Here is a 13386-nt window from a genome sequence, read left to right as displayed (position 1 = left end):
TACAAACCAGTAACTCTCACATACAACCCAGTCACTCTCACATACAAACCAGTCACTCTCACATACAAACAAGTCACTCTCACATACAAACCAGTCACTCTCACATACACACCGGCACTGCTTTTGTGTGAGAGATGAATGTGGTCTCTGGGCCTCTCCTAATAGTTTCATATCATGCCATAAATAAAACATTGATACAGCCAGCCCCGGAACACACACACACACTCACATACAGGCACAGGCGGATTTCAAAGTGGTGAGGACCGTGTGACAAACTGACAGGACTGCTGTCAGTATCATCGAGTTTCCATGACAACAGCGAGGAGGAGAGAAATGAGAGACACGTACAGAATTCTCTCTTTTTTTCATACGTCTTGCTATGCACTGCTCCCCAACACTACTAATGACTACACGGTGTGCGTGCCAGTCCCAAAGGACGTGTTCTATATAACATTGCCTCCAGCAACTGGGGATGGTGAGGGAGGTGTGTGTGTCTGTGTATCGTGTATTCATAGTGTATGCATTGTGTGTGTTATTGTCTGGGTACCTATATACCTATATACAGTATGTTTGCCATTGACTACCTAACTTGTTGGAAAGGTGGCATCCTATGACGGTGCCACGTTGAAACTCACCGAGCTCTTCATTAAGGCCGCTCTACTGCCAATGTTTGTCTATGGAGATTGCATGGCGGTGTGCTCAATTTTATACACCTGTCAGCAACGGGTGTGGCCGAAATTGCCGAATCCACTAATTTGAAGGGGTGTCCACATACTTTTGTATTTGAAGGGGTGTCCATGGTGTACAGTATATACATTATGTATAGGTGTGTGTTTGTGTGGCGCAGTATGCAGAATGTACTCATCTTAGCATCCAGTGCTGCTCTACTGGGAGACCGTGCCTCAGCCTCTAAACACACCTAGCTACAAACAATGGATTCCTGACCCTGAGATACACTGTTAGCCAGTGACTATGACAACCCCACATATTCCTCTTTTTTACTTTTTTTCTCTCTCTTACATCCTGAACAAAGAGATCAGACTATAAAGGTAGCTATTCCATTATTTTATTTCTTATTTTCTCTGCCATTGCATGCCCTGCCTGGTTGACAGCCACTCACCTGCGGTGGGAGTTCCTGTTGCTATTGACATGGCCACGCCCCGAGCAGCCAGGAGTAGGGCACTTTAGAACATTTTCATACATTGCAAGAACTTAGGACAGACAGGGAGAGGTGAGAGAGACAGCGAGGGGTTAGGAGCACCCAGAGTCAGTGGTTATTGTCCAATTATCATTTGTTAGTGAGCAGAAAAATTGTCATGCACTGTTACGGTCAACTGTCGTGTTGATGCTCATGCAAGCAGCAGAAAAATAATGGATTGAATCAAGCAGCATTCAAAAGTAGTCGGCGTGTTGTTAGTCATTCTGAAGCGTCTTGATGGACTAATCCATAAGAATTGAAAATGGTATCTAGGCAGACATTTGCTGTGATATTTAATGTTACATATGACATATTATAAACTGGGTGGTTCGAGCCCTGAATGCTGATTGTTTATCAGACCGTATATCAAAGGTATGAAAAAACATTTCTGTTTACTGCTGTAATTACGTTGGTAACCAGTTTATCATAGCAATAAGGCACCTCTGGGGTTTGTGGTATATGACCYTTATTGTTGCGTTGTGCGTAAGAACAGTCCTTAGCCGTGGTATATTGGCCATATACCACACCTCCTCGTGCCTTATTGCTTAAGTATATATTTCCTTTACAGAAGCAGGAATAGAGGTAAGTAAAATAAGTAGTCTCACAAAGAGATGTGAATGCTTTTATGTATAAAATCTATAGAGGAGACTTTGTATGCAGGCATGGACATCGATCAAGCAGGGTGAACGCAAAGAAAGAGAGAGCATCCCCGTGCTGATCGGAGGACGACCTCACGTGTCAACCCAAAACAAGAACCATGGCAGGGCATTTAGTGGAAAAGAGGTACCCAGAAACTCAAAAGAAAATGAGAAAGAGGTTGTTCTACATTGCACTACGGGAGGACAACAAACAGTCMAAATGCCCCCAAGCACAGTCAGTACGGAATGTAGTCTGCAGTACTTACTTTCTGGTGGCACCCTGTCCTTGTGGGGGCAGCCTGACAGGCTCCTGTGGTGGGGGTAGAGACCCGTGACGTGGCCTGTCCCATCGCAGCCCGGGGTTGGACACTTACTCTCCTTCTTGTCTCCCCTAGAGGAATCTACCAAGGAGAAAAAAAAGGGGTGGGGGGGTGTTCAAAAGTAATCTATCTAGGTGAACGTTCGACTGGTTACTACAGCATGTCACCCCTACAAACCGAAATGAATGGAATGTCCCATTCCACTGTTGTTTACCAAACTTAATTTCGAGTGTCATATATTCATATTGTATTTGAACCATATTATCCCCCCAAATTTAGAGGGGTAGAAAGAAACACAAACTATAGTCACACCTGATTTATCAGTTTATCATGGCAATACATGTTCCCCCCACATTCCCCCCACGCTCGCTGCGGAAAATCTGTGCAATTGTTCAATCCCAACATCCCAGAAKTGCAATTCTATATTTCATAAAAAATTTACACTTGCTGTAGAGATAACACAGAATGACTAAGCCTGTGTGAAACTGGCTTTTCAGCAGTTCTCCCATATGTGTATCTGGGGCCTCGCTATCGCTACCATCTCCACCAATCCTCAATGGTCCCCCCAAGGACAAGGAACAATCCCAACTATGTTGAGCAGAGGCAGTGTGTATGAGCATTGTCTCTGTGCGTCACAGCTGGATTGTTTTTATTTAGAACTAGTAATGGATCACAGAGCTATCAATATTCCTGACCCCATGGCAACAATAGAAAAATGAATTCCCCCACACAAGGCCATAGTCCCTGCCTTTGATGATGAAGACTTTGAATTTAAATAACTTGATGATAGATTATCTAATGTGATTATGGCCGTTTGAAAAAAGAACTAGCACGTTGCCAGATCTGTAGGGTCTTACCAAAGCCTTATATAGCTCTGAGTCTTACTAGTACAGCCAGCTATATGGTCTTCAGATTAAAATTATACATAATTTTCCTTGAGACCTCCCCACTAGCTTCCAGTGCTAATGGAAGTTAATAACATACCATTACAGTACATATCTGTGATGACCAACAATGGGTGGTCCTTAATAATAGTAATTTTGTTATGCAATTTTTGCATGATTTGACACCTGCCATTCAACATCCTGTGGCTACTGTTGGCAAGACGTGTTGTGGAAGACGACGAGCAATGGGCAGAATTATCTGGAGAAATGACTTCAGTTTTCTACTACTTCAGTATAATAGGAACTTAAGTTTCACATATTATAAGGTTAAATAATGCCTGAACATCGAGTTCAGTGTGGTTTCTGAATATAGCTGTCCTCTTCCCTTCAGATGAACAGTGATAACACCCAACATTGGCTACTGCATATATTCATCTGACGCCTCTATGTCACACCCTGATCTGTTTCACTTGTCTTTGTGATTGTCTCCACCCACCTCCAGGTGTCGCCCATCTTCCCCATTATCCCCTGTGTATTTATACCGGTGTTCTCTGTTTGTTGCCAGTTRGTRTTGTTTGTCAAGTCAACCATAGTTTTTTGTATCAGCTCCTGCTTTTCCCCAGTCTCTCTTTTCTTGTCCTCCTGGTTTTGGCCCTTGCCTGTCCTGACCCTAAGCCTGCCTGCCGTCCTGTACATTTGCCCTGTTGCTGTAATAAACATTGTTACRTCGACACGGTCTGCATCTGGGTCTTACCTTATCCTGATACTGTATGGATCTTTAAAGTTTATGGAAGATTAATTTGATCTTCAGTTCAACCAAATCAAATCAAATGTTATTGATCGCATACACATATTTAGCAGATGTTATTGCAAGTGTAGTGAAATGCTGGTGTGTTCCTAGCTCCAACAGTGTAGTAATATCAAACAATACACAAAAATCTAAAAGTAACAGATTTTAATTAAGAAATAATAGAACGATCAATGTCAGAGTGGCATTGACTACAATACTGTAGAATACAGTATATACAGTTGAAGTCTGAAGTTTACATACACCTTAGCCAAATACGTTTAAACTCAGTTTATCACAATTCCTGACATTTAATCCAATACCTTGACTTTGTTGTCCTTAAGCCATTTTGCCACAACATTGGAAGTATGATTGGGGTCATTGTCCATTTGGAGGACCCATTTACGACCAAGCTTTTACTTCCTGACTGATGTCTTGAGATGTTGCTTCAATATATCCACATCATTTTCCTCCCTCATGATGCCGTCTATTTTGTGAAGTGCACCAGTCCCTCCTGCAGCAAAGCACCACCACAACATGATGCTGCCATCCCTGTGGTTCCCGGTTGGGATGGTGTTCTTCGGCTTGCAAGCCTCCCCCTTTTTCCTCCAAACATAATGATGGTCATTATGGCCAAACAATTCTATTTTTGTTTCATCAGACCAGAGGACATTTCTCAAACCGTAGTCTGGCTTTTTAATGGCGGTTTTGGACCAGTGGCTTCTTCCTTGCTGAGCGGCCTTTCAGGTTATGTCGATATAGGACTCGTTTTACTGTGGATATAGATACTTGTGTACCTGTTTCCTCCAGCATCTTCACAGGGCCATTTGCTGTTGTTCTGGGATTGATTTGCACTTTTCGCACCAAAGTACGTTCATCTCTAGGAGACAGAACGCGTCTCCTTCCTGAGCGGTATGATGGCTGCATGGTCCCATGGTGTTTATACTTGCGTACTATTGTTTGTACAGATGATGGTGGTACCTTCAGGCATTTGGAAATTGCTCCCAAGGATGAACCAGACTTATGGAGGCCTACAACTTTTTTTCTGAGGTCTAGGCTGATTTCTTTAGATTTTCCCATGATGTCAAGTAAAGATGAGTTTGAAGGTAGGCCTTGAAATACATCCACAGGTACACCTCCAATTGACTCAAATGATGTCAATTAGCCTATCAGAAGCTTCTAAAGCCATGACATAATTTTCTGGAATTCCAATCTATTTTAAGGTACAGTCAATTTAGTGTATGTAAACTTCTGACCCAGTGGAATTGTGATACAGTGAATTATAAGTGAAATAATCTGTCAGTAAACAATTGTTGGAAAAATGACTTGTGTCATGCACAAAGGAGATGTCCTAACCGACTTGCCAAAACTAAAGTTTGTTAACAAGAAAATTGTGGAGTGGTTGAAAAACTGAGTGTACGTAAACTTACGACTTCAACTGTACATATGAAATGACTAAAACAGTACGTACACATTATTGAAGTGACTAGTGTGACCATGGCAGACGAGTAGCTACAGTATTAAACTTTCAGATCAATGTCTTTTGTGTCCTTTGGAATGTTACTCAAAACACAGCATCTCCGTCCAACAACCATGAATCACCACCACCACCCCTCTGATACTACCATAATGACCCGGTCTGAAATGTTGCTCATTCATCTGCTCTGAAGCTATATTATGGATTAATAACTGCATACACAGAGATGGGATGGCTCACTCCCATGCCTGACAAGCCAAGCCTCTGATGTTAGCATACCAGACTATTTTAACAACATAAGTTTYTAGTCGATGCTGCCACTGCAATATGCAGCATGGAGACCAGCAGGGGGACATGTTTCTGTCCTCTCCAAGGGAGGAGCTGAACTACTGGGCAAGGGGTCAAGTAAACGTCCAATATTACTAGATCCATGGGCTAAATAAGATATCCGAGTTATTCAGCTTGATGTTACGTAATTCTGTTTCTGTGGGCCCTATTGGCATCTGTTGAAACCTATTTTCAGCAGGGGCTGATAGCCTAAGTCTTTAAGAGTTCATTTAATATCACGTCTACATACATTCCATACCTCATTCTGTACATTATGCCTTGAATCTATTCTATCGCGCCCAGAAACCTGCTCCTTTCACTCTCTGTTCCGAACACACTAGATGACCAGTTCTGATAGCCTTTAGCCGTACCCTTATCCTACTCCTCCTCTGTTCCTCTGGTGATGTAGAGGTTAATCTCCACTCCTACTCCCCAGTTGCTCTATTTGTTGACTTCTGTAACCGCAAAAGCCTTGGATTCATGCATGTTAACATTAGAAGCCTCCTCCCTAAGTTTGTTATATTCACTGCTTTAGCACACTCTGCCAACCCGGATGTCCTAGCCGTGTCTGAATCCTGGCTTAGGAAGTCCACCTAAACCCCTGAAATTTCTATCCCTAACTACTGCAAAGATAGCCTGCAGAGTTCTGTCTTACTTTCCAGGTCTGTACCCAAACAATTCGAGCTTCTACTTTTAAAAATCTATCTTTCCAGAAACAAGTCTCTCACCGTTGCCACTTGCTATAGACCACCCTCTGCCCCCAGCTGTGCCCTGGACACCATATGTTAATTGATTGCCCCCCATCTATCTTCATAGCTCGTGTTGCTAGGTGACCTAAACTGGGACATGCTTAACACCACGGCCATCCTACAATCTAAGCTTGATGCCCTTAATTTCACACAAATMATCAATGAACCCACCAGGTACAACCCCAAATCCTTAAACACGGGCATCCTCATAGATATCATCTTAACCAAATTGCCCTCCAAATACACCTCGGGTGTTTTCAACCAAGATCTCAGTGATCACTGCCTCATTGCCTACATCCGTAATGGGTCTGCGGTCAAACGACCACCCCTCATCACTGTCAAACGCTCCCTAAAACACTTCTGCGAGCAGGCCTTTCTAATCAACCTGGCCTGGGTATCCTGGAAGGACATTGACCTCATCCCATCAGTAGAGGATGCCTGGTTATTCTTTAAAAGTGCCTTCCTCACCATCTTAAATAAGCATGCCCCATTCAAAACATTTAGAACCAGGAACAGATATAGCCCTTGGTTCTCTCCAGACCTGACTGCCCTTGACCAGCACAAAAACATACTGTGGCGTTCTGCATTAGCAGAAATGTGCATCCTGTAGCACAAACTCTAAAAAGTTCTGGGACACTGTAAAGTCCATGGAGAATATGAGCACCTCCTCCCAGCTGCCCACTGCTCTGAGGCTAAGAAACACTGTCACCACCGATAAATCCACTATAATTGAGAATTTCATTAAGCATTTTTCTACGGCTGGCCATGCTTTCCACCTGGCTACCCCTACCCCGGTCAACAGCTCTGCACCCCCCACAGCAACTTGCCCAAGCCTCCCCCATTTCTCCTTCACCCAAATCCAGATAGCTGATGTTCTGAAAGAGCTGGAAAATCTGGACCCCTACAAATCAGCCGGGCTAGACAATCTGGACCCTCTCTTTCTAAAATGATCTGCATATTGTCTGCAACCTCTATTACTAGCCTGTTCAACCTCTCTTTCGTATCATCTGAGATTCCCAAAGATTGGAAACTGCCACAGTCATCCCCCTCTTCAAAGGAGACACTCTAGACCCAAACTGCTACAGACCTATATCTATCCTACCCAGCCTTTCTAAGGTCTTCGAAAGCCAAGTTAACAAACAGATTACCGACCATTTCGAATCCCACCGTACCTTCTCCGCTATGCAATCTGGTTTCAGAGCTGGTCATGGGTGCACCTCAGCCATGCTCAAGGTCCTAAACAATATCATAACCGCCATCGATAAGAGACATTACTGTGCAGCTGTATTCATRGACCTGGCCAAGGCTTTCGACTCTGTCAATCACCACATTCTTATCGGCAGACTCAACAGCCTTGGTTTATCAAATGATTGCCTCGCCTGGTACAACAACTACTTCTCTGATAGAGTTCAGTGTGTCAAATTGGAGGGCCTGTTGTCTGGACCTCTGGCAGTCTCTATGGGGGGGCCACAGGGTTAAATTCTCGGGCTGACTCTCTTCTCTGTAAACATCAATGATGTCGCTCTTGCTGCTGGTGATTCTCTGATCCACCTCTACGCAGACGACACCATTATGTATACGTCTGGCCCTTCTTTGGACACTGTGTTAATAACTTCTTATGGCTGCGGGGCAGTATTGAGTAGCTTGGATGAATAAGGTGCCCAGAGGTGCCCAGATTAAACTGCCTGCTCCTCAGTCCCAAAAATCCAACCAGGAAGTGGGAAATCTGAGGTTTGTAGTTTTTCAACTCATCACCTATCAAATACACAGTGGGTTATGGGTCATTTTGCACTTCCTACGGCTTCCACTAGATGTCAACAGTCTTTAGATCATTGTCTGATGCTTCTACTGTGACGTGGGGCCGAATGAGAGGGGATTGAGTAAGGTCAACCATGAGCTGAACATGCGCTGACCATGCGCGTTCATGTGAGAGCGAGCTCTGTTCTATCGCATTTCTGAAGACAAAGGAATTCTCCGGATGGAACATTATTGAAGATTTATGTTAAAAACATCCTAAAGATTGATTCGATACATCGTTTGACATGTTTCTACTGACTGTATTGGAACTTTTTGACATTTCGTCTGCTTTTAGTGACGCGCTAACAAAAGTAGCAATTTGGACATAAATGATGGACATTACCGAACAAACCAAACATTTATTGTGGAACTCGGATTCCTGGGAGTGCATTCTGATGAAGATCATCAAAGGTAAGTGAATATTTATCATGTTATTTCTGACTTCTGTTGACTGCACAATATGGCGGATACATTTTTGTCTTGATTGGGCTCTGAGCGCCGACCTCAGATTATTGCATGGTTTGCTTTTTCCGTAAAGCTTTTTTGAAATCTGACACAGCGGTTGCATTAAGGAGAAGTGGATCTAAAATTCCATGTATAACACTTGATCTTTAAATAACGTTTATTATGAGTATTTCTGGAAATTGATGTGGCTCTCTGCAACATCACTAGATGTTTTTAGAACTACTGAACATAACGCGCCAATGTATACTGAGATTTTTTTTATATAAATATGAACTTTACCGAACAAAGCATACATGTATTGTGTAACATGAAGACCTAGGAGTGTCATCTGATGAAGATCATCAAAGGTTAGTGATTCATTTTATCTCTAATTCWGCTTTTTTTTACTCCTGTCTTTGGCTGGAAAAATGGCTGTGTTTTTCTGTGATTTGGCGGTGACCAAACATAATCGTTTGTGGTGCTTTCGCTGTAAAGCCTTTTTGAAATCGGACACTGTGGTGGGATTAACAACACGATTACCTTTAAAATGGTATAAGATACTTGTATGTTTGAGGAATTTTAAATATGAGATTTCTGTTGTTTGAATTTGGCGCCCTGCATTTCACTGGCTGTTGTCATATCGATCCCGTTAACGGGATTGCAGCCATAAGAAGTTTTAACTAACCTCCAGACAAGCTTCAATGCCATACAACTCTCCTTCTTGCCCTCCAACTGATCTAAATGCAAGTAAAACAAAATGCATGCTCTTCAACTGATCGCTCCGCACCTGCCCGCCCGTCCAGCATCAATACTCTGGACGGTTTCTGACTTAGAATATGTGGACAACACAAATACCTAGGTGTCTGGTTAGACTGTAAACTCTCCTTCCAGACTCACATTAAGCATCTCCAATCCAAAATGTATTCTAGAATCGGCTTCCTATATCGCAACAAAGCATCCTTCACTCATGCTGCCAAACATAGCCTCGTAAAACTGACCATCCTACCGATCCTCGACTTCGGCGATGTCATTTACAAAATAGCCTCCAACACTCTACTCAACAAATTGGATGCAGTCTATCACAGTGCCATCCATTTTGTCACCAAAGCCCAATCTACTACCCACCACTGTGACCTGTACGCTCTTGTTTGCTGGCCCTCGCTTCATACTCGTCGCCAAACCCACTGGCTCCAGGTCATCTACAAGTCTCTGCTAGGTAAAGCCCCGCCTTATCTCAGCTCACTGGTCACCATAGCAGCACCCACCCTTTGCATGCACTCCAGCAGGTATATCTCACTGGTCACCCACAAAGCCAAATCTCCCTTTGGCCGCCTTTCCTTCCTGTTCTCTGCTGCCAATGACTGGAACGAACTGCAAAAATCATATCTCCCTCACTAGCTTTAAGCACCAGCTGTCAGAGCAGCTCACAGATCACTGCACCTGTACATAGCCCATCCAACTACCTCATCCCCATACTGTATTTATTTATTTATCTTGCTCCTTTGCACAACAGTATCTCTACTTGCACATTCATCTTCTGCACGTTTACCAATCCAGTGTTTAATTGCTATATTGTAATTACTTCGCCACCATGWCCTATTTAWTMCCCTACCTCCCTTATTCTACCTCATTTGCACATACTGTATATAGACTTTTTTTTCTACTATATTATTGACTGTATGTTTTGTTTATTCCATGTGTAACTCTGTGTTGCTGTATGTGTCGAATTGCTATGCTTTATCTTGGCCAGGTCGCAGTTGCAAATGATAACTTGTTCTCAACTAGCCTACCTGGTTAAATAAAGGTGAAATAAAAATGTAAAATTAAAAAATGTWAAATTAACCGAAATTCTGTTGGCACTGAGTGCATCATCAATACTGTACACATCAGGGTGAAGATACTAGCTGACATAGGGGCTATTGTGTGAATGGGGAGAGTGTTGAGAGTTTCAGGAAGTGGTTACCTTTAGGGTAGTATGCTCTCTTTGACCCGTCGTGGTGCATTCTGGACTTGCGCTCCTCAGCCCCGCTGCTCTGTCGGGGGCTGTGCTCGCCGCGATGGTGGTGATGATGATTGTCCCTCCGGACCGCCGCATGATGTCCCTCCAAGGCCATGCGGTCCCTCATGACCTTGGCTCGCTCCGACTCCATAGCAATGGCCTTCTCCAGCAGGGACAGGTTMCCTTTGGTCATGTCGAAGGCCTCTTCCGAGCGATCCGAGGCCACCGATGTGGTGTCCTCATCCCCGTCCTGGTGGCAGCTGGCCGAGTAGCCCGTCCTTGAGGCTGGGCTCAGCTGCTCCTCCAGCTTCATCAGGTTGACCATGTCTGAGTAGTTGCGCTCCAGCAACCCACGCTCGTCTGGCTGCTGGCCCTGCTGGCAGCTCTCGTACCTGGGCAAGTGGTGGTGGTCCTGGGGCTGGTGCTGAGCCTGATGGTGCTGGTGGTCGGTTTGGTGCAGCAGGTGGTGGTGGGGCTGGTGAGGGTGGTGGTTCTGATGCGCCTGGTAGTGGTGCAGGCCCGGGTGTCCAGGGCGGTCAGATGGAGACGTCTCGTTTAGCTTGCGGGCCAGGTCAAAGCACTGGTTCCTCAGACACTCCAGGCTGTTGAGACACACCTCCTCTTCGCTCTCCTCAGCCTGACCCCTGACCCCATGATGGTGGGGCCGCCCGTTGGGATGCTCGCCGTCATCCACCCCTTCTAGGCAGCCGTCTTCAGGCAGCATGGCACCGTGGCCCTGCGCCAACAGCTTGAGCGAATCCACTGTCTCCCTGACCACGTCACTGTCCAGGTCCACGCTCAGCTTGCCCTTCCTGCTCTCGCCGCGCTCGCTACCCTCTTCCTCATCGTCATCATCGTCCTCGCAGGCGCTGTTGGAGGAGTTGCTGTTCATCTCTGACTCGGTCATGGCCTGGTAGGCGGCGTCCTCTGCGATCTTCCCCAGGTTGAGAAGGGACTTGGCCACCAGCTCATCGTAGTTTTCATACTCTTCCCCGTTAGGGCCGATGTTTGGACCGGGGCCGCTGTTGTTGTTGTTGTTGTCCTTCTGTCCCATCGAGTGATGCCTTGATTGTCCACTATTTTTGTAGCGGTTCCCTGTGGTCATGAAAGGAAGGATAGACCTTTCAGCCCTTACTATAGTTGGATAGATGAAGAACAAGACCATCATAGTTTAATTCTTTGGGATAGTAATATGAAATTCAACATCTTTCAAAAACATTCCATCTAGTTAGATTTTGATCTGCCTTTGATCTCCCAGTTCTGTGATTTTTACTATCAAGCCCTTCAATGTATTAGTTACTGTACAATGGTTTGGATATTAATCATCACATTTAATGGATTATGTTTGCATTAATAGTTTGATGTTGTACATCATATATTTGGCCAGTCATTGCCAGTATAAAATCCTTTAAATAAAACTTGTAAAAGTCAAATCCAACGTATCTAGTATGACTAATAAACCAAATGCCTTTTAATTCATTCATTCAAATGAATTTACTTTTCAACTAATCATGGATCATGAGTCAATGTGGTTGTAATAATACGTTTCAGTGTTGATTTTAGGGACAGCGGCATTTGAGATCGCGGGAGGGAATGAAAGAGGCGTATGAGGTGTTCCGGTTCGGGAGCACAAAATGTCCTCGGAGAAGGCATTTCCATGGGGGGGTTAATAACTCGGCGAGCTCCTCTCTCGATGGCTCTTGAAGGCACTGTCAGAAGCGATTGAGGACAAGAGAGAGAGAGAGAGAGGGAGACAGAGAAAGATGGAGTGCCGATGGGGGGAGAGCAGGCGCATCTGGTGCACCGAAGGTAGAGAACCACTTATTACACCCCCCTCCTCCTGAGGACCTTACTGGCCACATGCTCACAGAGACCATCATGCCTCTCTCCCTCCGCCCAGACAGACCCCTTTCACCAATTCTATTCTCTCTGAGGTATTATGCCTCCATCTCTCCATGATTGGGTATGGCTCTCACTGGCCACATCAAAGGTGCATCACTTTGATTAGAAGTATATCTTTGATTCAGGGACCTCATTTCTAGTGGCAGCTTATTAGTCCAGCAAATAACTCCCAGCTCCACCCAACTCTATCACCCCCTCTTATTTCCCCAGAAACATTGGAAATATGCACTCACCTGGCTCATGGTGCACTTCTTCCTCCTCTTCTTCCTCATGTTCATCTTCGTCGCCCTCATCATCCTCCTCCTCTTGCTCCTCCTCTTCTTCTTGCTCTTCATCATCCCCATCCTCTGCTTCCTCATCTTCCTCTATCCCATCCTCCACCTGTTCTACCTCTACTGGKCCTACTACCTCTCTTTCCCTRTCCACCTCTTCCTCCTCTTCCTCCTCTTCCCCTTCCTCATCGCCTTGCTCCTCGTTATCCTCCGAAAATCCTTCCTCCTCCTCCATCTCTTCTCCCTCTTCCTCTCCCTCACCTTCCTCCTCTTCCCCTTCCTCCTGGATCTCCCCCTCTAACTCCCCCTGCTCCTTCTCCTCCCTCTCATTCATGGGTTCAGGTTCATAGCAGGGGAAGATGGCAACAGTGTCCTCCTCTGGGTCGGGAGGGGTTAAGAAGGGCCTCCTCTTGGGGGCAGGCTCCAGAGGCTGTTTCTCCTGGGTRTTCCTCTTTTTGGCCAGGGGGCAACCATAGACACTAAATACAAGACATCAGAGGAGTAGAGATTTGTTCAATGGCCTTAATGAGATAAGGGTTCTGTATCTCTAGAGATGTGTTATAGCCAGATATAGCCAATCTGGCACAATGTT

General features: G+C 44.9%; 1 protein-coding gene across 2 annotated transcripts in view; it reads right to left on the bottom strand.

Moving 5' to 3' along the window:
• Nucleotides 1-13386, bottom strand: part of LOC111972546 (myelin transcription factor 1-like protein) — a 41244-nt gene that overhangs the window by 2347 nt on the left and 25511 nt on the right. For both annotated transcript variants that reach the window (XM_070446465.1, XM_070446464.1), the window contains exons 5-8: nt 12756-13273; nt 10585-11754; nt 2103-2237; nt 1121-1211 (exon numbers count right to left, since the gene is read on the bottom strand). In XM_070446465.1, coding sequence (XP_070302566.1) covers nt 1121-1211; nt 2103-2237; nt 10585-11754; nt 12756-13273 — 1914 coding nt within the window. The remainder of the gene's footprint in view (nt 1-1120; nt 1212-2102; nt 2238-10584; nt 11755-12755; nt 13274-13386) is intronic.

Source organism: Salvelinus sp. IW2-2015, linkage group LG14 (assembly GCF_002910315.2).
Source record: "Salvelinus sp. IW2-2015 linkage group LG14, ASM291031v2, whole genome shotgun sequence".
Classification (NCBI taxonomy): Eukaryota; Metazoa; Chordata; class Actinopteri; order Salmoniformes; family Salmonidae; genus Salvelinus; species Salvelinus sp. IW2-2015.
Note: the sequence above shows the minus strand (reverse complement) of the source record. Positions and strands in the feature narration are given on the sequence as shown.